At 39.4% G+C, this 22,622-nt stretch overlaps 4 protein-coding genes across 5 annotated transcripts in view; 2 read left to right on the top strand and 2 right to left on the bottom strand.

The window, feature by feature from the left end:
• rsph14 (radial spoke head 14 homolog) overlaps positions 1-4,183 on the bottom strand; it is a 4,995-nt gene extending 812 nt beyond the window's left edge. Inside the window, exons 1-5 of the mRNA XM_054611606.1 lie at positions 3,975-4,183; positions 2,811-2,913; positions 1,902-2,020; positions 907-1,165; positions 235-371 (exon numbers count right to left, since the gene is read on the bottom strand). Coding sequence (XP_054467581.1) covers positions 235-371; positions 907-1,165; positions 1,902-2,020; positions 2,811-2,913; positions 3,975-4,143 — 787 coding nt within the window. The 5' untranslated portion in view covers positions 4,144-4,183. The remainder of the gene's footprint in view (positions 1-234; positions 372-906; positions 1,166-1,901; positions 2,021-2,810; positions 2,914-3,974) is intronic.
• Positions 4,184-5,060: 877 nt separating this feature from the next.
• srp19 (signal recognition particle 19) lies at positions 5,061-7,718 on the bottom strand. Its single transcript, XM_054611322.1, has 5 exons — positions 7,519-7,718; positions 6,506-6,581; positions 6,179-6,250; positions 5,984-6,092; positions 5,061-5,555 (listed from the first exon to the last, which is right to left on the bottom strand). The coding sequence occupies exons 1-5, from the start codon at positions 7,554-7,556 to the stop codon at positions 5,425-5,427; spliced, it is 426 nt and encodes a 141-aa protein (XP_054467297.1). The 5' UTR covers positions 7,557-7,718; the 3' UTR covers positions 5,061-5,424.
• Positions 7,719-9,941: 2,223 nt separating this feature from the next.
• Positions 9,942-15,218, top strand: ercc6l (excision repair cross-complementation group 6-like). The gene is given in 4 exon segments (XM_054610871.1): positions 9,942-10,094; positions 10,990-11,034; positions 11,158-14,539; positions 14,541-15,218. Coding segments are annotated over 4 exon segments (3,831 nt in total). The 5' UTR covers positions 9,942-10,038; the 3' UTR covers positions 14,889-15,218.
• Positions 15,219-17,136: 1,918 nt separating this feature from the next.
• The window catches only part of adam9 (ADAM metallopeptidase domain 9), a 31,142-nt gene continuing 25,656 nt past the window's right edge, over positions 17,137-22,622 (top strand). For both annotated transcript variants that reach the window (XM_054610812.1, XM_054610813.1), the window contains exon 1: positions 17,137-17,492. In XM_054610812.1, coding sequence (XP_054466787.1) covers positions 17,408-17,492 — 85 coding nt within the window. In that variant the 5' untranslated portion in view covers positions 17,137-17,407. The remainder of the gene's footprint in view (positions 17,493-22,622) is intronic.

The raw sequence follows: 22,622 nt of genomic DNA on the forward strand, positions 1-22,622 counted from the left end.
AGAGCTTCACATTCTGCTGACAGTGAGCTGAAGACTGTGGGAACTTGATAAACATGATTCAGTTTGAGATCAATTCAGTAACCATGGAGACAGGTATTTGTTCCTTGGCTTCTTCTCCAAGGCAACAGCAACTGAGGCTCATGGGTATTGTAGTATTTAGAGCCAGCTGTAATAATGGAACCTGCTTGTTTCATAGTTCCAGTGAGAGAAAGTACTTCAGGTGTGTACTTGTACCTGCGGTGATGATCACAGTGTACATGATGACTCCTGCAGCGTTGGCCTGGACCTCCACGTCTCCGTCCTGCAGCAGCTCCACCAGGACAGGAAGTAGCGCCTCCTCACACACCTGATGCTTCCCGTCCTCACAAACACTGAGAGGAGTTGAAGGGTTGGTTAAAGTGAAACAACAGCAGGAGTTCTCATAGTTTTAGTTTAGGCATAATAACTGAATAAAGTGAAAGGAGTATAAGTGTTGGTTGAAGTGGAGTTTGAGTGTTAAATGTTAAATGCTGATCGATGTTGATGTAAACGAGCTGAAAGGAACTGAAGTGTTTGTAACATTTGGATGAGTTCTTTAACTTTCAGTTGAGGTAAAATAGTAAAAAAAAAATAACTAAATGAAGTTGAAGTGTGAGTTTAAGTTGAATCACTGGAAGGAGTTGAAGTGTTTGTTGAAGTCTAACACTGAGAGGAGTTCTTTAAGTTTCAGGTTAGGTATACAAAGTGAATGAAGTTGAAGTGTGAGTTTAAGATGAACCCCTGAAAGGAGCTGAAGTGCTTGTTAGAGTTTAATACTACAATAAGTTCTTGAAGTTTAATTTAAGTTATAAAAACTGAATGCAGTTGAAGTGTTGAGTTCAGGTTGAATCACTGAAAGCAGTTGAAGTGTATCAGTGTGTTTTTAACCTGAGGGCCATCAGAGCCGAGGCCGCCTCCCTCCGGATGTTCGGGGAGCGGTGGGAGAGTTTGCGTCCCAGCAGAGAGACGCCTTCAGAGGCCAGAGCCGGCAGAGGGTCCAGCCTGGAGCAGGAGCCGATGGTGGAGAGGAGCAGCACCTCCTCCTCCTCCTCCTCCTCCTCTACCTCCACCTCCCCCTCTTCCTCCTCCACCTCCTCTCTGAGCTTCAGCATCAGTTTGGGAACCAGAGTCAGCAGAGCTTCGGCTCCTGCATGGATTTCATCTCACATCAGACAAATTTATGGAAATTCTGACAAAACCTGAGAAATAATTATGAAAAATCCCAATAAGAGGAAAGAAAATACAACGAGAATAAGAACAGAAGTAAAAATAGAAACTCTACAAGAGAAATTAGAGGCAAAAGGAGGTGAAGTGACAGTGATGGTTAATTCATTTAACTAATAAATTATAATGTGATTATTGATACTGAGTGTATTCATATATAAATATAATATAGAATATGGAACAATAAAAAACAACAACAACAATAATAATAATATTAATAATAATAATAATACATGATCTTAATTTTTCTCATTATTTTAGATATTATTTTTTAGTAGTAGTATTATTATCAGAGCTATAATAAAAAATGTATCATAATAATAATAATAATAATAAAAAAAAAAAGAATGCAATAATTATTACAATAATTATTATAATATTTACAATATATACAATAATTATTATAATAATAATAATTATTGTATTATTAGTAGTATTCTTGCTGTTATGATTGTTTTATTATCAACAATAACAGCTTGTTTTTCTTCTTTTAGTAGAATAACTATAACATCACATCGCTGTATGTTTATTAAATAAAACGTATTGATTGTTTTGACTGCTTGTCAATCACCAGTAATCACCAGTATCACCAGTAATCACCAGCAGTGATCACCAGTAATCACCAGTAATCACCAGCAGTGATCAGGTGGAGGGTTTACCTGCAGGCAGCTGAGCGAGGCGGTCCAGCACGCGGTGGACGCTCCTCCTGCAGGAGGACGAGGAGTCGTCCAGCAGGAGAGACAGAGGAGGGAGGAGGGAGGAGGAGAGGAGGGCCCGTCTGCAGGAGGAGGAGGACACAACGCTGTGTTACAGCGCCACCTGCTGGACACACCCGGGACTACCAACAGTACTACAGGTACTAGTATACTGTGTACTGTGTGTATCAGTCTAAAACTCATCAGTGAGACTCTCTGTTCTTCATCATCATCATCATCATCATCATCATCATCATCATCATCATCATCATCATCATCAGTTCTGACTCAGTTACAGATACAAACATCACACGAGGATTCATCCACCGCTGAAAATAGTCCCAAACAAAGTCTCTGTTTCCTCCTGTTAGGTTGTCTCTCTGTCTGTCTGTCTGTCTGTCTCTCTGTCTGTCTGTCTGTCTGTCTGTCTGTCTGTCTGTCTGTCTGTCTGTCTGTCTGTCTGTCTGTCTGTCTGTCTGTCTGTCTGTCTGTCTGTATCTCTGTCTGTCTGTCTGTCTGTCTGTCTGTCTGTCTGTCTTCTCTCTGTCTGTCTGTCTGTCTGTCTCTCTGTCTGTCTGTCTGTCTGTCTGTCTCTCCTGTCTCCCGTAATGTCTGTCTGTCTCCTCTGTCTCTGACACCCTCCTGTCTGTCTCCCATAATGTTCCGTCACTGTCTCCTGTTTATCATATCTGTCCGTGTTAACTGACACCCTCCTGTCTGTCTCCTTCCTGTCTGTCTCCTTCCTGTCTGTCTCTTCCTGTCTGTCCCTGTCTCCAGTCTCTCCTGTCTGTCTGTCTCCTTCCTGTCTGTCTCTTCCTGTCTGTCCCCTCCCTGTCTGTCCCTGTCTCCCGTCTCTCCTGTCTGTCTGTCTACCTGCCGATGCTGTGTGAGATCAGCAGGTGAAGCAGCTCGCAGGTTTTTATTCTGACTGATGGATCCTCATCCTGAAACAAAACCTTCAGCTGCTCCAGAAAACCTGCAGAAGAAGAAGAAGAAACAGGAGAAGAAGAAGGAGAAGAAGAAGAAACAGGAGAAGAAGAAACAGGAGAAGAAGAAGAAAAAGAAGAAGAAACAGAAGAAGAAGAAACAGAAGAAGAAGGAGAAGAAGAAGAAGAAGAAACAGAAGAAGAAGAAAAAGAAGAAGAAAAAGGAGAAGGAGAAGGAGGAGAAGAAGAAGAGTTGTGTTTCTGTCAATCGATTAATCGTTCCACGTTTCATAATAATAATAATAATGATAACAATAATAATAATAATAAAATAATAAGATAATAACAATAATAACAATAATAATAACAATAATAATGATAATAATAATAATAATAATAATAATAATAACAACAACAATAACAATAATAATAACAATAATAATAATGATGATAATAATAATTATTATTACAGTAACAACAATAACAACAATGGAGCAGGGTTACCCCCGGTCACGGTCTGGTAATAATAATAATAAATAATAATAATAATAATAAATAATAATAATAATAATAATAATAATAATAATAATATTATATAATAATAAAATAATTATAATAATAATTAATAATATAATAATAATAATAATAATAATAATAATAACGATAATAATAATGATAATAATAATAATAATAATAATAATAATAATAATAATAATAAATAATAATAATATGAATAATAATAATAAGCAGGGTTACCAATAATAATAAATAATAATAATAATAATAAATAATAATATTAATATTAATGATAATAATAATAATAATAATAATAATAATAATAATGATAATAATAATAATAAATAATAAATAATAATAAATAATAATAATCTGGTAATAATAATAATAATAATATTAATAATAATAATAATAATATAATAATAATAATAATAATAATAACCTCTCCGGGTAATATTAATAATGGTAATAATAATAATAATTAATAATAATAATAATAATAATAATAACATTAACATTGAATACCCCCGGTGACGGTCTGGTAATAATAATAATAATATAATAATAATAATAATAATATTAATAATAATGTTACCCCCGGTGACGGTCTGGCAGACCCTCTCCGGGTCGTGTGTGAGGAGGCTCAGTGACGTCAGAGCTCGCAGCCTCCCGCCCGGCTCGTGGAGCTCCCCGAACAGCTGCGGCACCGCGCGCCGGCCGAAGGCCACCGTGGGCCGGGTCCAGTCCTCCGCAGCGCCGGTCATCTCCGGTTCTCTCCGGTTCAGAGCTAAGCTAGCTCAGAGCTAACCGAAATGCAGAAACACGGTTGCCTAGTAACCGTGTACAGGAAGCCGGAGAGACGACGTCACATCCGGGGTGTGTAAACACCATGGAGACGGTTAAGTCAGGGTTAAACCTGGGTTAAACCTGGGATTTAACTAAATTATGTTGTTAAAGAAAAAAATATTAAATAAAACCAGAATGTCTCAAACCTAAAAAATAATCAATAATAAACAGTCAAACACTGAGAATTAAAACATAAAATACATCAAAAAACTATTTTAAAATAAACAAAATTACAAAAAATATCAAATGTCAAAACACAGATAAAGAATCCAGAAGAACATCTGGAAATATGTTAATAATGAGGATTTAAACTGAGCTGGTTTATGGATGCTCACTCTCTTAAAATAAATACACATTCATGTGTATTTTATTCTCAGTAACATGAAGAAAACATTAACTATCAATAATCATTCATGATTAATACATCTCATCATCGTTTGTTCTTATTTCAAACTTATTTCTACGTTCATATTATTGAGATGTGACACCTCGGGGTCCACTGTTGATTTCAGAGGAAACACATCAAAAAAACAATAATTAAAAAAAGTCTTAAATTGTGAAAGTTCACAAACGAACAGAACAAACCTCGGAGATGAGAGGAGGACTTTAAGGATGTGTATCAAAATCTGAAGTTTTTTGTTTTATTTAAAGGTTTACAAGTTGGGTTTTTTATGTTTTTCTAGGACATCTCATGTAATGTCTTTTTTAATTAATATCATTTAAATATTTTCACTTATAAAAGTTTAAAAATTTCCAAAATCCCATTTAAATGTTGGCTGAGTGACGGAGCAACGGCACAAAAAAAGCTTAATAATAAACTGTTTCTTTAATAAACTCAGATGAAACCAAACTCTTTTATTCATCGTCTTCAAAGCGACACAATGAAGTTAACAACATGACGAGGAAGAGGAGCGATGTGTTCTTCACAAACTAAATAATAATATCTGTTGTTTTAGAGACGACATGATGAGCAGTGAGCAGGTCAGAGGTGATCAGTGGACTCTTAAATATAAAGAACTAAAGAGGAAACAGACTTCATGTTGGACGCCAACAGCTGAACGAGTCTCTGAGTTCACAACAAACCCTTAAAAAAAATAAAAATACTCACAAAAAACAGGCTCCACCTTCAGTTTAGATTCTGATGTCAAATTTAAAATGAATAAAAAAGAAAAAAAAGAAAACAGGTGATTTCTTTGCGTCTATTTCTTCTTCTTCTTGCTCTTCTTGCCTCCTTCTCCCTGCTGAGAGCTGGTGTCTCCTCCTCCACTCTTCTGAGTCCGAGTCTTTAGTTTAGGGATCATCTCCGCTACGTAGAACATCACCTCTTTACCTGGAAGATCAAAAACAAACATCACATCTAAAATAAATCATCGATACCTGAGGGAATACAATAAAACATCACATATATGGACTGAGGAGGAGTGACGTAGAGACGCCGTATACGTCTCTCAGTGTGTAGCCCCGCCCTAAAGCATCCCCTGCTTTATGGTCTGTTTGACTCTAAATGGAGCATCATTTACTAAATGAACATCATGCTGTATTGAAGAAGACTTGAAACTAGAGATTGAGACCATAAACTCATGTTTACAATGTTTACTGAGGGAATAAATCAAGAGAGAAGTAGAGTCATTTTCTCATAGACTTCTATACAACCAGAGGAGTCGCCCCCTGGTGGACAGGAGAGAGAATGCAGCTTTAAAGAACCGGAGGTGGTCTCCGGGTTAGGACGTAACGTCCCACAGAGACTGGAGGACTTACGGGACGTGAACTTGTCCAGACAGAAGCTTCCGTCTTCCTGCTTCACCTGAACTCTGACTCGTCCTCTGAACTGGCCGTCTCTGTTCCATTCTCTGGGGTGCATTTTGTTCTGAAAAACACATTTAACATACATATAAATAAACATGTTTTATTCTTCACTGAGTGGATTCCTGCTTTATTTTTTCTTCTTCTTACCTCCATGTAGACGTTCATCCCGGCGGCCGTCAGCACGTCTCTGATCTCAGCACAGGACGGGTTCTCCACCGCCTGCAGACACACGACACCATTTACGCTACACGTTACACTCAGACTCCACGGCTTTAATGCTGAGCTGAATTAATTAATTTAAATACGACTCAATCAAGTCTCAGTTTTTATGTGACTATGATTCCACCCTGTTTGAATCAGCAGTGAGATCTGGTGCAGCAAAACAAACGCACCTCATACAGCCTCTACCAGCATTACAATCAACCCCTCTGTTAACAACCAGCAGAAAATCAAACAGTGAAAAGTTGGAGGAACCTTCTCTGCTGGGATCCTTCGTCCTTCAGCCAGAGTCTTCTTACTGTTGATGTAGATCGGATAGACGCAGATGAACCTGGAACACATTACACACATGTTAACACACAGTAACACACATGTTAACACACAGTAACACACACATTAAACTAGAACCACAGCCTCCACCAACAAGTTACAGCTCACATCCACATTTGTCCAAAACTTTCTCACTTCATCATTTTAATCTGTAAGATGTTTGTGTGAAATTGTCATAATTAGCAGATAAATAATTAAGTTATTGCCAAAAACTTGTTTTGTGAGGTCACAGTGACCTTTGACCTCCCATCTCTAAACAGCTGATCCTGTAGAAGTCTATCTCCTGGTTATCATGTTTAACTAACCCCAACAATGAGACCCAACAAAGCTGGTTATCAACTCGTTAATCAACCAGAGGTTATTGATCTGGTTATGAGATGTTCTGTTAGGTGAAGTCCAACATATTTGCCATATATATATATATATATATATAATATATATATATATATATTACATGTAATATATATATATAACATGTAATATATATATATATATATAACATATATATATATAAATATGTATATATATACCTATAGAATATATATATATTACATGTATATGGTATATATATATATATGTAATATATATATATATATATATATATATATATATATATATATATATATAAATAAGTAAGTAAATAATACCAGTTCTATTAGGTCCAACACACACGTCACGCTTAGAGCAGCAGACATGTAAACACAGGCCGGTCAGCAGGAGGAGCAGGAGGAGCAGGAGGAGCTCTATTGTTGGGTTAACTGAGGAGTGGACCTCCACACTGACCGGCGTCAACATTAACACAGTCATGTTTGCAGAAATAAGAGTTACACTTAAACACACACATCTCCAATGCAGGTTAGCTTTAGCTGCGTTAGCTAGGCTAGGCTAGGCTAGGCTAGGCTAGGCTAGGCTAGGCTAGGCTAGCTTGAACAGCTCACCTCTCCTTGTCGGCGGGGTTCTGGGTGAGGTGAGCCATGCTGACGGTCCAGTCTCAGCTCAGTGAAGCGGCGGACTCCTCCGGGAGGTAGCCGTGGAACGCACAGTAGAACAAACACACCGTAGAACCCACCGTAGAACACCGTGGAACACGCCGCTACACGCACACAGACCGGATGTTGACAACCGGGAGGAGCGCTTGATTCAATGCAGCGCGAGCACCGGTGGGGCGGAGACAACCGTTTAAATCAGCTGATGAGTTTAGTTTAGTTTAGTTTAGTTTAGTTTAGTTTAGTTTAGTTTAGTTTAGTTTAGTTCAGTTCAGTTTAGTTTAGTTTAGTTCAGTTCAGTTTAGTTTAGTTTAGTTTAGTTCAGTTCAGTTCAGTTTAGTTTAGTTTAGTTTTTAGTTTAGTTCAGTTCAGTTTAGTTTAGTTTAGTTTAGTTCAGTTTAGTTTAGTTTAGTTCAGTTCAGTTTAGTTTAGTTCAGTTCAGTTTAGTTTAGTTTAGTTTAGTTTAGTTCAGTTCAGTTTTCAGTTTAGTTTAGTTTAGTTTAGTTTAGTTTAGTTCAGTTTAGTTTAGTTTTTAGTTTAGTTTAGTTTAGTTTAGTTTAGTTTAGTTTAGTGCAGTTTAGTTTAGTTCAGTTCAGTTCAGTTCAGTTTAGTTTAGTTTAGTTCAGTTTAGTTTAGTTTAGTTTAGTTCAGTTTAGTTCAGTTTAGTTTAGTTTAGTTCAGTTTAGTTTAGTTTAGTTCAGTTTAGTTTAGTTTAGTTCAGTTTAGTTTAGTTTAGTTCAGTTCAGTTTAGTTTAGTTTAGTTCAGTTCAGTTTAGTTCAGTTCAGTTCAGTTTAGTTTAGTTTAGTTTAGTTCAGTTTAGTTTAGTTTAGTTCAGTTTAGTTTAGTTTAGTTTAGTTTAGTTTAGTTCAGTTTAGTTTAGTTTAGTTTAGTTCAGTTTAGTTCAGTTCAGTTTAGTTTAGTTTAGTTTAGTTTAGTTTAGTTTAGTTTAGTTCAGTTTAGTTCAGTTTAGTTTAGTTCAGTTTAGTTTAGTTTAGTTCAGTTTAGTTTAGTTTAGTTCAGTTTAGTTTAGTGCAGTTTAGTTTAGTTTGAGTTCATTCATAAAACAGATCATAAGACATAATGTAGATATGAGAACTGGGACACCCTGAAGCTATATAATATATATATACTATTATAATATATATTATTATTATATATTATTATACATTATATATATATTATTATATGTATATACTATTATAATATATATACTATATATATAGTATATATATTATATACTATTATAATATATATATACTATTATAATATATATACTATATATTATAATATGTATATACTATTATAATATATATACTATATATATATATATAGTATATATATACTATTATAATATATATTATATTATATATTATTATACATTATATATATATTATAATATGTATATACTATTATATTATATATATACTATATATATAGTATATATATTATATACTATTATAATATATATATACTATTATAATATATATACTATATATTATAATATATATATATTATTATAATATATATACTATATATATATATAGTATATATATATATATACTATTATTATTATTATTAACACTACATAGAAACAGATAATAAATACACATATTATACAATAAAATAAAAAATAGAATAAAAATAAGAATAAAAATAGAAATGTACAGTATATCCACATGGGGGATATATATATATATATATATATATATATATCTATATTATAATATATATATATATATATATATATATATATATATATATATATATCTATATTATAATATATATATAGTATATATATACTATTAGAATATATATTAGAATATATATATAATATATATATTATGTATATATATTTATAATATATATATATATAACATATATATTATATAGTATTATTATCCATATTTTTAATTTTTTTTAATTTGTATTTCTATTGTATAATATGTTTTATTTATTATCTGTTTCTCTGTAGTTAAGCTGCTGCAACAAATATAAATATATATATATATATATATATATATATATATATATATATATACATATTTTTATCTTACAATCAGTAGACATATTGTGCATATTTATAATTATAGACTCAATTGTTTCGGCTGCACAAGATGTTTTCTGCCAGATAGAAGTTAGTTTAACACAAAGCAAAGCATGATGTCACGTATATTTGTCTCAATAAAGTTTAAAACAAAAACAAGAAGAAAAAACAGAACGGCTTGGATAAACGCTTCTCATTGGCTGTGGCTGTTGATCCCGCCTACTTTACTTGTATTTCCCCCCCTGATTGGACAACGTGGATACCGCGTCACTACAGCGTCCTCTCTGATTCGCTGGGAGCTTTTGGCGGGGCCGGAAGCGTCGCGTTCAAACACACAACAACACGGCTCACTAACGGGTCCGCTCACCGGCGTTAGTGTCGGTAACAACACCGGAACACACCGAGGCCTCTGTGTTTCACTGCCAGGATGGACGTCTGTCAACACAACGGGCACATGGAGGAGATCTCCAAGAAGCTGGATGAGTGAGTAATGCTAACAGCTAGCATCGGTGCTAACGCTACACGTGACTGTGTTTACTGTCTGTCACCTACTGATAACTAACTACATGAAGCTAGTAATACTTGTGTACTTTAAAGTACACAAGTATTACTAGCTTCATGTGGTTAAAGTACACAAGTATTACTAGCTTCATGTAGTTAAAGTACACAAGTATTACTAGCTTCATGTGGTTAAAGTACACAAGTATTACTAACTTCATGTAGTTAAAGTACACAAGTATTACTAGCTTCATGTAGTTAAAGTACACAAGTATTACTAGCTTCATGTAGTTAAAGTACACAAGTATTACTAGCTTCATGTAGTTAAAGTACACAAGTATTACTAGCTTCATTTAGTTAAAGTACACAAGTATTACTAGCTTCATGTAGTTAAAGTACACAAGTATTACTAGCTTCATGTAGTTAAAGTACACAAGTATTACTAGCTTCATGTAGTTAAAGTACACAAGTATTACTAGCTTCATGTAGTTAAAGTACACAAGTATTACTAGCTTCATTTAGTTAAAGTACACAAGTATTACTAGCTTCATGTAGTTAAAGTACACAAGTATTACTAGCTTCATGTAGTTAAAGTACACAAGTATTACTAGCTTCATAATACTTGTGTACTTTAACTTCATGAAGCTGATAATACTTGTGTACTTTTACTGCTGGTACTTTAACTACATGAAGCTTGTAATACTTGTGTACTTTAACCACATGAAGCTAGTAATACTTGTGTTCTTTTACTTTAGTAGGATTTTAAGTGAAGGACTTGGAGTATTTGTGTATTGTTGTATTGATCACTGTAGTTTATCAATGAATGGATGTATTTCCAGTTTGTGTGACCGTGTTTCTGACCCTGAACTTGTCTCATCAGGTGTTTGTCTGTGGATACAGACGACCAGATGGAAACCTACCACAGGTAACTCATTACTTAAATAAATATTAAATAAAACTAAAACAAGATCTTCATCGTTCCACCTTGTTCCACCATCACTTCATAATTCTCTTATAAAAACCCACTGATGTCCTGTTTTCTTTTCAGATTGATTCAAGACGGTAAAGACGTCGGCAGACAAGGTGACATGAAGAAGGCTCTGAAGTTCTTCAAACAGGCGTTCGACATCCGCCAGAGTGAAAAACTGGAAAGCAGGATAAAGAAAATTGAGGAACATCTTGCTCAGAACGAGTCTGAGGAGGAGGACGACGACTTTGTGGACGTGAACGGCAGCGGTTTGATGCTTTTCAAAGAGTTGTACGACAAACTTTACAACTACCAGAGAAACGGAGTGGCCTTCCTGTACAGCCTCTACAGAGACGGCCGTAAAGGGGGCATCCTGGCCGACGACATGGGCCTCGGTAAAACCATCCAGGTGATCTCCTTCCTCTCCGGCATATACGACAGCGAGCTGGCCAAGCACACGCTGCTGGTCATGCCCACTTCACTCATCACCAACTGGACCAAGGAGTTCGCCAAATGGACTCCCGGCATGAGGGTGAAGGAGTTTCACGGTACCGGCAAAGAGAGGACCAGGAATCTGGAGAAAGTTCAGAGGAGGAGCGGCGTCATCATCACCACGTACACCATGATTATGAATAACTGGCAGCAGCTGTCCTCGTACAACGGCAGAGAGTTCACGTGGGACTACGTGATCCTGGACGAGGCACACAAGATAAAATCCACATCCACCAAAACAGCCAAAAGTGTCTACGCCATACCCTCAAAAAACCGGGTTCTTCTCACGGGCACTCCGGTCCAGAACAACCTGAAGGAAATGTGGGCTCTGTTTGACTATGCGTGCCAAGGAGCTCTCCTGGGCACGGCTAAAACCTTCAAAACCGAGTATGAGAACCCCATCACCCGGGCCAGAGAGAAGGACGCCACTCCGGGGGAAAAGGCTCTCGGGTCTCGGATGTCCGAGAACCTCATGACCATCATAAAGCCCTACTTCCTCCGCAGGACAAAAGCAGAAGTGCAGAAGAACAAAATGAACGCCGAAAAACAGCAAGAACAGGAAGACAAAGACAGCCGATTCCCAAAACCCCCGAAAGACACCGGAGCCGTCATGCCGACGCTGAAGAGGAAGAACGACCTGATTGTGTGGACTTACCTGAGCCCCGTCCAGGAGGACATTTACAGGCAGTTCATTTCTCTGGACCACATCAAGGAACTGCTCATGACCACCAGATCGCCTCTCGCCGAGCTCAACATCATGAAGAAGTTGTGCGACCACCCGAGACTGTTCTCTGCTGCAGCCATAGCCAAGTTGGGCTTGGAGGAAAGTCGAGCTGACGGTCAGCAGAATGACGACCCGGCCGACGCAGGAAGCATCGCCAACGTTCCCGACGACACCTTGATATCAGAGTCGGGGAAACTTGTCTTCCTGTTTGCTCTTCTAGAGCGGCTCAGAGACGAAGGCCACCGCACGCTGGTCTTCGCTCATTACAGGAAGGTGCTCGACATCATCCAACGCATCCTCGGAAACCGAGGCTTCAAGGTGATGAGGCTGGACGGGACCATAACTCAGATCGCAGAGAGAGAGCGGCTCATCACTCGGTTCCAGACGGACAGCAGCTACTCCGTCTTCCTCCTCACCACCCAGGTCGGAGGAGTCGGCATCACTTTGACGGCAGCGGACCGAGTCGTGATCTACGATCCGAGCTGGAACCCGGCGACGGACGCCCAGGCCGTGGACCGAGCGTACCGCATCGGCCAGACGGAAAACGTGGTCATCTACCGGCTGATCACCTGCGGCACCGTGGAGGAGAAGATCTACAGACGGCAGGTGTTCAAAAACTCCCTCATCCAGCAGAACACCGGCGACAAGAAGAACCCGTTTCGCTACTTCAGCAAGCAGGAGCTGAAGGAGCTCTTCATCCTGGAGGACACGCGGTCCTCGTCCACGCAGATGCAGCTCCAGGCGCTGCACTCCAGACACCGGCGGACCGACCCCGAGCTGGACGAGCACATCGCCCACCTCCACTCCATGGAGATGTTCGGGATCTCCGACCACGACCTCATGTTCTCCGTCGACGTCAACCACGACGAGGCGCCGGAGGACCAGGAGGCGCACCACTACATCGAGGGTCGGGTCCAGAAGGCCCAGGAGCTGATGAAGGCCGAGTCGGAGCTGCAGATGCAGCTGGCGGAGAGCATGGCGTCCAGCACGGAGGCAGCCTGGCGCCGACAACCGGAGTCCAACAACAACAGGGAGCGGTCTCATGAGAAGAGAAATCCAAGACCCAGTCCTTCATTCCCACAGCAAGACCGCAACTTCAACGGGTCGCCGGTTGTGGTGGAGTTGGACCAGTCTAGTTCGGACAAGGAGGACGTCCAGCAGAGTGGTGGTCCAGTTATTGACCTCACTGTGGATGAGAGCATGTCAGAAGATCAACCCGTGGTTCTAGAAGGAAGCCCAGACGAGCTTCAGGAGCAGAACCTGTATTCCCCAAAACCCCCGCCGGTCAAACAGGAGAGGAGTTACATGGAGGAGGAGGACGCCTCCCCTCCGGAGGTGATTGAGGACTCTTTGGTGATGTCAGAGACCGGTGACGTCTCTGTTCAACAGCTGATGGACCAGTCTGTGATGTCTTGTGATGCTTCAGCGGGCGACGACAGCCCGGCGTACGTCACGGCGGCAGAAGACGACTTCGCTCCTCTGAAGAACAAACGACTTTCCGTCCTGAAGCTCGATTTGGATGCGAAGACGGACACGTCGTCCCGAATCAGCTCAGGACTCGAGTCCTTTGAGGGAAACTTCAATTTACAGCTCGATGAAAGCGAGGGGTTCTCGGTCCACGACGTGGGCGATGACCAGGAGACGGAGGAGACGGAGGAGGAGGAGAGGAAGCTGCTCTCACAGCTGCAGATGGACGGGAGCTTTGACGTCTACAAATCTCTTTCTGAGAGACAACACGAAGAAGCGCTCAGCAAAAGTCTCCATAACGGCTCTGCGATGGACAAGTCCATGGAGGACTCTATTGTGGCCAGCATGAGGAAGAAGAGAGCAGCAGTGATTTATGACAGTGAAGAGGAGGAGGATGATGATGAAGATGATGATGGGGGTAAACTCAACAACTCTTTCGAGGCTCTTGGAGCCTCCACGCCTAAATCCGGCCCCACCCCTCTCCGGTCCAGAAAGAGCGTCGGAGGAAACACCTCCGTGGCCTCCCGCCGCTCCTTCATCATGTCCATGATAGAAGACATCGACACACGACCAGCTGATGAAGATGATGATGATGATGAGGTTTCAGAGAGGAACTCGGATGAAGAGGAAATCATCGGTTCAACTCATGATGAGCTTCAGCTGGAGGAGACAGTCGGAGAGACATTAAACACAGAGGGGGAGGAGGAGGAGTCTGGACAGGAAGTGAGCAGTAACGAGGAGGAGGAGGAAGAAGAAGAAGAGGAGGAGGAGGAGGAGGAAGTCTGGACAGGAAGTGAGCAGTAACATGGAGGAGGAGGAGGAGTCTGGACAGGAAGTGAGCAGTAACATGGAGGAGGAGTCCAGCACGCCTGAGCTAGCCTCCGACGAGAAGATGGATCAGTGCACCGCGGACGCCGGAGTGGAGATGAAGTGCATCACCCTGCTGGAGGAGGAGGAGGAGGAGGAGAGCTTCGTCTCGCTGGTCAGCAGAGGGAAGGAGAAGAAGAGCAGAGGGGAGCTGGACGAGGCCTTGAGCTTCTTCCTGAGAGCCATCGACATGAAGCCTGGAGACCCTGAGGTCCAGCTGATGACCATCCAGCTGTACCGGCAGCTGAGCCAGAGGAGCTGACGGCTTCATGACTGGACAGAGGAGGCTTCATCTCTACCTTTAGATATTCATCATCTGTGCAACCAGAAAAAGGTTTCCATTATTAATTAAACTGCAGGTTTTGTTTTTTATATCAATGATTTTGTTTCTAAAATGTTTCCTTGAAGATTTCCCAAAATGAATGACGTCAACCACATTTGACCAACAGTCAAAAACACAAAGATATGTTAAATATAAATAAATATAATAATATAATAAAGCCTTATGTAAATATTATATTTATTCAAATATGAATACATATAATAATATATAGAGCCTTATGTAAATATTATATTTATTCAAATATAATAATATAATAAAGCCTTATGTAAATATTATATTTATTCAAATATAAATAAATATAATAATATATAGAGCCTTATGTAAATATTATATTTATTTAAATATAATAGAGCCTTATATAAAGTTTTTATGACTTGCTACTATATATGGTGACGTCCTTATTTCAGCATTGATCAGAAGAAAATCAATAATATTAATTGTTAGATATTTCTTCAGGGTTCAGGTTTCTGTTTTATATCAAAGGAAACAGAATATGTTGAATAACATTTAAATGTTTCACCATTTCCTGATGCAGACTAACTGATTAATTGATCAACGGTTATATTGATCTTTAATTGGTAGACGAAAAACAAATCTATATTTTTAAAAACAGCTGCTTATTGAAAGTATAACTTGTGTAAATAATGTTTCTGTGTTTCCATCATTTTAAATGATTAAAGAGACAAAATGCTGCTGATGGGATTATCAATAACCGATCAATAAATAGGATTCTAAGTATTAAGTATATTATTATTATTATTATAACTCAGTTAGAAATGACACCTGGGATACTTTAACTCTTTTAAAGTCTTATCTAAAGAAGCTACAATTTACAAAGTCTTCTTTAATTGGATGAAGTCTCAGCCAATCAGGGGTCGATGTTAAGCTCTCCTCTCATTGGCTGAGGGCTGAGGAGGCGTGTAGGTACGTTTGGTGGGGTGTGGGGACCTCCCGGCGGGGTTAGGCTGAAGGTCGAGCAGATCAATATAAAGCTGTGCTGTGAGCGAGGGGCGCTCGGTTTGCTCCACCGCGCAGCCCGACAGAGAGTGCGCATGCGCAGTAAGAGCTTTTCTCAGCTGGAGATCAGTTCTGTGACGTCAGCGTAATCCAACAGCCAATGACTTCCGGTTGAACTTCTGCGACTTCAAAATAAGAGCTCTGAAGTTTAACGCCTTTAATTACAATATTAGTCTTGTTCAGTTTTTGGCATAAACGGATGTAACTTGTTTTGTTAATTTGTGGGACGTGCAATTAAAATAAAGATTTGAGTCTGTGCTTGGAAATGTATTTTATAAATAAATAAATGGTTCACATTGGGTCAAGAATTCTTCATGAAAAGATGAGTTAATGTGTGTTTGAGTTTATTAGACTTCAGCTTAACTAGTTACTTAAATGCTAATTACATGTTTGTGTTTTATAAACAAGAGTTGAAGGGACAAAAAGTTAATAAATCATTCATATACACAATATTACAGGTTGATAGATGCAAATATGAAGTATATAAATGTGTGTTAGTTGAATTAGAAAGTAGTATCACATAGTGCTCAACCTCCACAAGGGGAAAACAAAAGGTTTGTTAAATTTACATTAATGAATAATAAAAAAAAACAAATAAGGTTTGTTAAATTTACATTAATAAATAATAAGAAAAAAACAAATAAGGTTTGTTAAATTTACATTAATAAATAATAAAAAAAACAAATAAGGTTTGTTAAATTTACATTAATAAATAATAAGGAAAAAACAAATAAGGTTTGTTAAATTTACATTAATGAATAATAAATAAAAACATAAACATGAAATTCATTGTAAAATTGTCTTCTTGGGTTTTTGAAGAAAACAAACATATTATCTCATAAGAATATACAGTTTTTAGGAGGAATCTTAAAACATATATATGAGCTGTTTCTGATTATTTATCACATAAAACTCCAGTAACCGACTCTTATTGTGAAGGGCGTGGCCAGAAGGAGCGCTTGTTTTCGGGCGCTTGTTTTCGGTCCTCAGTGTGCGGAGACACAGCCGAGCCTCCGTGAGGACGCACAGCCGGGACGGAGGCTCCTGATCCACGGGTTCACCCACCACAGTGACGTCACAGCCGGGACGGAGGCTCCTGATCCACGGGTTCACCCACCACAGTGATCCAGCCGGGACGGAGGCTTCCACGGGTTCACCCACCACAGTGACGTCACAGCCGGGACGGAGGCTCCTGATCCACGGGTTCACCCACCGCGGTGACGTCACAGACCGGGACGGGACGGGGAATGGCTCGGCCGAGGAAGAAAAGCACCCCGGGGTGTTCAGCATGAGGCAACAGAGACAACTACCAGAGCAGTAGTATCAACACCACAAAGAAACAGAGGAGGAGGAGGAGGAGGAGGAGGAGGAGGAGGAGGAGGAGGACAGACTGTGTGACATTTAAAAAGAAAGAGAAGAAGATGAAGATGAAGATGAAGGGAGGAAGAGTGGAGCTGCTGGAGGTCTGCTGTCTGCTGCTGCTGACCGGAAACTCACTCTGCAGAGGTGAGTGAGGAAGAGGAGGATGAAGAGTACAGTGAGTGAGGATGAAGAGGACAGTGAGTGAGGATGAAGAGTATAGTGAGTGAGGATGAAGAGTATAGTGAGTGAGGATGAAGAGTATAGTGAGTGAGGATGAGGAGGATGAGTGAGTGAGGATGAGTATAGTGAGTGAGGATGAAGAGTAGTAGGATGAGTGTGTGAGGATGAAGAGTATAGTGAGTGAGGATGAGGATGAGTGAGTGAGGATGAAGAGTGAGTGAGGATGAGTGAGTGAGGATGAAGAGTATAGTGAGTGAGGATGAAGAGTATAGTGAGTGAGGATGAAGAGTACAGTGAGTGAGGATGAAGAGTATAGTGAGTGAGGATGAGGAGGACAGTGAGTGAGGATGAAGAGTATAGTGAGTGAGGATGAAGAGTATAGTGAGTGAGGATGAAGAGTACAGTGAGTGAGGATGAAGAGTATAGTGAGTGAGGATGAAGAGTATAGTGAGTGAGGATGAGGAGTGTGAGTGAGGATGAAGAGTATAGTGAGTGAGGATGAAGAGTATAGTGAGGATGAGGATGAGGATGAAGAGTATAGTGAGTGAGGATGAAGAGTATAGTGATGAAGAGTATAGTGAGGATGAAGAGTATAGTGAGTGAGGATGAGGAGGAGGACAGTGTGTGAGGATGAAGAGTATAGTGAGTGAGGATGAAGAGTATAGTGAGTGAGGATGATGAAGATGAAGAGTATAGTATAGTGAGTGAGGATGAAGAGAGATAGTGAGTGAGGATGAAGAGTATAGTGAGGATGAGGATGAGGATGAAGACAGTGAGTGAGGATGAAGAGTATAGTGAGTGAGGATGAAGAGTACAGTGAGGATGAGTGAGTGATGAAGAGTATAGTGAGTGAGTATAGTGAGTGAGGATGAAGAGTATAGTGAGGATGAAGAGTATAGTGAGGATGAATGAGAGTATAGTGAGTGAGGATGAAGAGTATAGTGAGTGAGGATGAAGAGTATAGTGAGTGAGGATGAAGAGTATAGTGAGTGAGGATGAAGAGTATAGTGAGTGAGGATGAAGAGTATAGTGAGTGAGGATGAAGAGTATAGTGAGTGAGGATGAAGAGTATAGTGAGTGAGGATGAAGAGTATAGTGAGTGAGGATGAAGAGTATGAGTGAAGAGTATAGTGAGGATGAAGAGGATGAAGAGTACAGTGAGTGAGGATGAAGAGTATAGTGAGTGAGGATGAAGGATGAGTGAGGATGAGGATGAAGTATAGTGAGTGAGGATGAAGAGTATAGTGAGTGAGGATGAAGAGTATAGTGAGTGAGGATGAAGAGTATAGTGAGTGAGGATGAAGAGTATAGTGAGTGAGTATAGATGAAGAGAGAGAGTATAGTGTGTGAGGATGAAGAGTATAGTGAGTGAGGATGAAGAGTATAGTGAGTGAGGATGAGGAGGACAGTGAGTGAGGATGAAGAGTATAGTGAGTGAGGATGAAGAGTATAGTGAGTGAGGATGAAGAGTATAGTGAGTGAGGATGAAGAGTATAGTGTGTGAGGATGAAGAGTATAGTGAGTGAGGATGAAGAGTATAGTGAGATGAAGAGGACAGTGAAGAGTATAGTGAGTGAGGATGAAGAGTATAGTGAGGATGAAGAGTATAGTGTATGAGGATGAAGAGTATAGTGTATGAGGATGAAGAGTATAGTGAGGATGAAGAGTATAGTGAGTGAGGATGAAGAGTATAGTGTGTGAGGATGAAGAGTATAGTGAGTGAGGATGAAGAGTATAGTGAGTGAGGATGAAGAGTATAGTGAGTGAGGATGAAGAGTATAGTGAGTGAGGATGAAGAGTATAGTGAGTGAGGATGAGGAGGACAGTGAGTGAGGATGAAGAGTATAGTGAGTGAGGATGAGGAGGACAGTGAGTGAGGATGAAGAGTATAGTGAGGATGAAGAGTATAGTGAGTGAGGATGAAGAGTATAAGAGTATAGTGTGTGTGGATGAAGAGTGAGTGAGGATGAAGAGTATAGTGAGTGATGAAGAGTATAGTGAGTGAGGATGAGAGTATGTGAGTGAGGATGAGGAGGACAGTGAGTGAGGATGAAGAGTATAGTGAGTGAGGATGAAGAGTATAGTGTGTGAGGATGAAGAGTATAGTGAGTGAGGATGAAGAGTACAGTGAGTGAGTGAGTGAGTGATGAAGAGTATAGTGAGTGAGGATGAAGAGTATAGTGTGTGAGGATGAAGAGTATAGTGAGTGAGGATGAAGAGTATAGTGAGTGAGGATGAAGAGTATAGTGAGTGAGGATGAGGAGGACAGTGTGTGAGGATGAAGAGTATAGTGTGTGAGGATGAAGAGTATAGTGAGTGAGGATGAAGAGTATAGTGAGTGAGGATGAAGAGTATAGTGAGTGAGGATGAAGAGTATAGTATAGTGATGAGGATGAAGAGTATAGTGAGTGAGGATGAAGAGTATAGTGAGTGAGGATGAAGAGTACAGTGAGTGAGGATGAAGAGATGAGGATGAAGAGTATAGTGAGTGAGGATGAAGAGTATAGTGAGTGAGGATGAAGAGTATAGTGAGTGAGGATAAAGAGTATAGTGAGTGAGGATGAAGAGTATAGTGAGTGAGGATGAAGAGTATAGTGAGTGAGGATGAAGAGTATAGTGAGTGAGGATGAAGAGTATAGTGAGTGAGGATGAAGAGTATAGTGAGTGAGGATGAAGAGTATAGTGAGGATGAAGAGTAGTAGTGAAGTGAGTGAGGATGAGGAGAGGAGGACAGTGAGTGAGGATGAAGAGTACAGTGAGGATGAGGAGGACAGTGAGTGAGGATGAAGAGTATAGTGAGGATGAAGAGTACAGTGAGGATGATGATGGTCAGCACAGAACTTCATCTTTGTTTACCTCCACTGTACAACACTACTCACTGTACTGTTATACAGTCCTCTGAATATGTAGTATAAGTACTTCACCTCCTCAGACTTTATAAAAAGATCTAGATTTTCTAAATGATTTCTGTAAATTCTTTTAAAGTTTTTGTGAGTGTGTTCTCAGACTCTGTGTGTGTGTGTGTGTGTGTGTGTGTGTGTGTGTGTGTGTGTGTGTGTGTGTGTGTGTGTGTGTGTGTGTGTGTGTAGTTGGTGCAGGTTGAGCGTTAAGCAGCTTAGCATAGTCGGCCGCCGGCTCACAGCCGAGTCTCTCAGCTGCTCCAACACTGACAGGAAGTAAACCCTGTTTAACTCTGCAGTGTGTGTGTGCGTGTGTGTGTGTGTGTGTGTGTGTGTGTGTGTGTGTGATGTTTGTGTGTGTGTGTGTGTGTGTGTGTGTGTGTGTGTGTGTGTGTGTGTGTGTGTCTGTCTGATGTATGTGTGTGTGTGTGTGTGTGTGTGTGTGTGTGTGTGTGAGCAGAGGATCCACAGACAGAAACACTTAAACATCCAGAGTCTGAATGAATCACATTTACTGGAAACACACACACACACACACACACACACACACACACACACACACACACACACACACACACACACACACACACACACACACACACAGTGTTTGAGCAGCACACCCTTTTTCCCTGAACGATGACTCACTCCGTTTTTTTTCTCCACACTGAACATGAGAAATAAAACTCTGCTGCCTGGAGGCTCACAATCTTTTTTTTCACACTTTGAGCTCCAGAAGAATTTCCGTTAACGAAACCGTTTCTACACTGTTTCTTTTTCCTAATTTCTTTTTTGGGAGTTTTCTATAAGATTTCTTTAGATATTCTGTAAACTTTTATCTAGATTTTATTAGATTATTCTTTATTTTAACTTTAAAGTTCTTTCAAAATGTCTTAAAGATTTATCATGATTTCCTTTTGTATTTTTCTCTCAATACGTTTTAAAATGTTTCTAGATTTTTTTTAACTTTTTCTATTTATTCTATAAAGTTCCTCCAAGATTTTTTCAGTGAACTTTCTTAAAGACGTATCTAGATTTGTTCCTTTCATTTCCTTTTCTCTCAACTCTTTCACATTCATTTAGATTCTTGTTAAAGGTTTTCTAGATTTTCTTCATGATTTCTCTTCTCTTTTGTTTTTAGGAATCCTCTCCTTTACTCTAAATTGTCTCTCGGATCTCTTGAGCGTCAGCGGCGGTTAACTGGGTTAATGGGTTAACTGGGTTAATGGGTTAACTGGGTTAACTGGGTTGTCAGACCTGCAGAGAACAAGATCAACACAAAACCTGAGGACAAGAAATGAGTTAAAACAACAATCAAACTGAGCAGCGTCTCTTTTATTTACACCCTGATGAGAAAAAGAATCTGATTGGAATGTGAGACAAACATACAGAAACGTTTTGTATGATGCAGATTATAATATGGGTTTTATTTTACAGGGCTGAAAATATGACTCTCCACGTACATCGGGCATGCTGGTGCGAAACAGGAAGTAGATTTGTTGCTTAGTTACAGAACATACGACAGAGTATTGCAGTATTCTTCAATGGTAAAAGGTCTCACACATCAGATTTACTTTAAATTGAAAACTAACAAATCAAAGTTTACTAGATTATTGGTCAACACACGTCTCACTCGTTGCCTCTCGGTTTCGTTGCTGTCTGTTTTCTCAATCGAGCATTTATTTTTTTGTTCCTTTACAGTTTCTTTGTGAACGTCACAATAGTCGTGCAGAACAAAATAAGAATTAATAAGAAAAGGAAACAAAAGATCCACGTTTTTAGATATAAACGTAACAAAAGATCCACGTTATTAAATGATAGCGTAACAGTGTGGATGTAGTCTGAGTCTGTCCAGTGTTTCTGTTGCTGGTGTGAGTTTCAGACGGTGTGAAGCCTCACAATGACCTGAAGTGACCTCTGAATGGAGAACGGAGAGAGGACGTGACTCATTAGCTGCTGACAGGAAATCAAATGTAAAACGTAAAGACTTTGTGGTTTCAGGGGAAGTTAAGACTGGATCTTAACTTCACTCTCTGACTGAAACGTTGAACTGTTCCTTTAAATTGATTTAAATGTGAAGTATCTGCAGCTGTTTGACTCATTTTATTAACTATTTATGTGGAGTTGTGACCTATATTTACTTTAATCAGTAGACAGACAGAGCGACGGGTTGATGACCGTCACAAAGAACTCATTC

This window comes from Anoplopoma fimbria, chromosome 13 (assembly GCF_027596085.1).
Source record: "Anoplopoma fimbria isolate UVic2021 breed Golden Eagle Sablefish chromosome 13, Afim_UVic_2022, whole genome shotgun sequence".
Taxonomy (NCBI): Eukaryota; Metazoa; Chordata; class Actinopteri; order Perciformes; family Anoplopomatidae; genus Anoplopoma; species Anoplopoma fimbria.

Coding starts and splice junctions, on each gene's coding strand:
- srp19 (XM_054611322.1), bottom strand. CDS start 7,556: ATGGCTCACCTCACCCAGAACCCCGCCGACAAGGAGAG. Junction 6,582..7,518: donor AACCCCGCCGACAAGGAGAG/GTGAGCTGTTCA, acceptor AATGTGTTCCAG/GTTCATCTGCGTCTATCCGA. Junction 6,093..6,178: donor GGATGAACGTCTACATGGAG/GTAAGAAGAAGA, acceptor TGTGTTTTTCAG/AACAAAATGCACCCCAGAGA.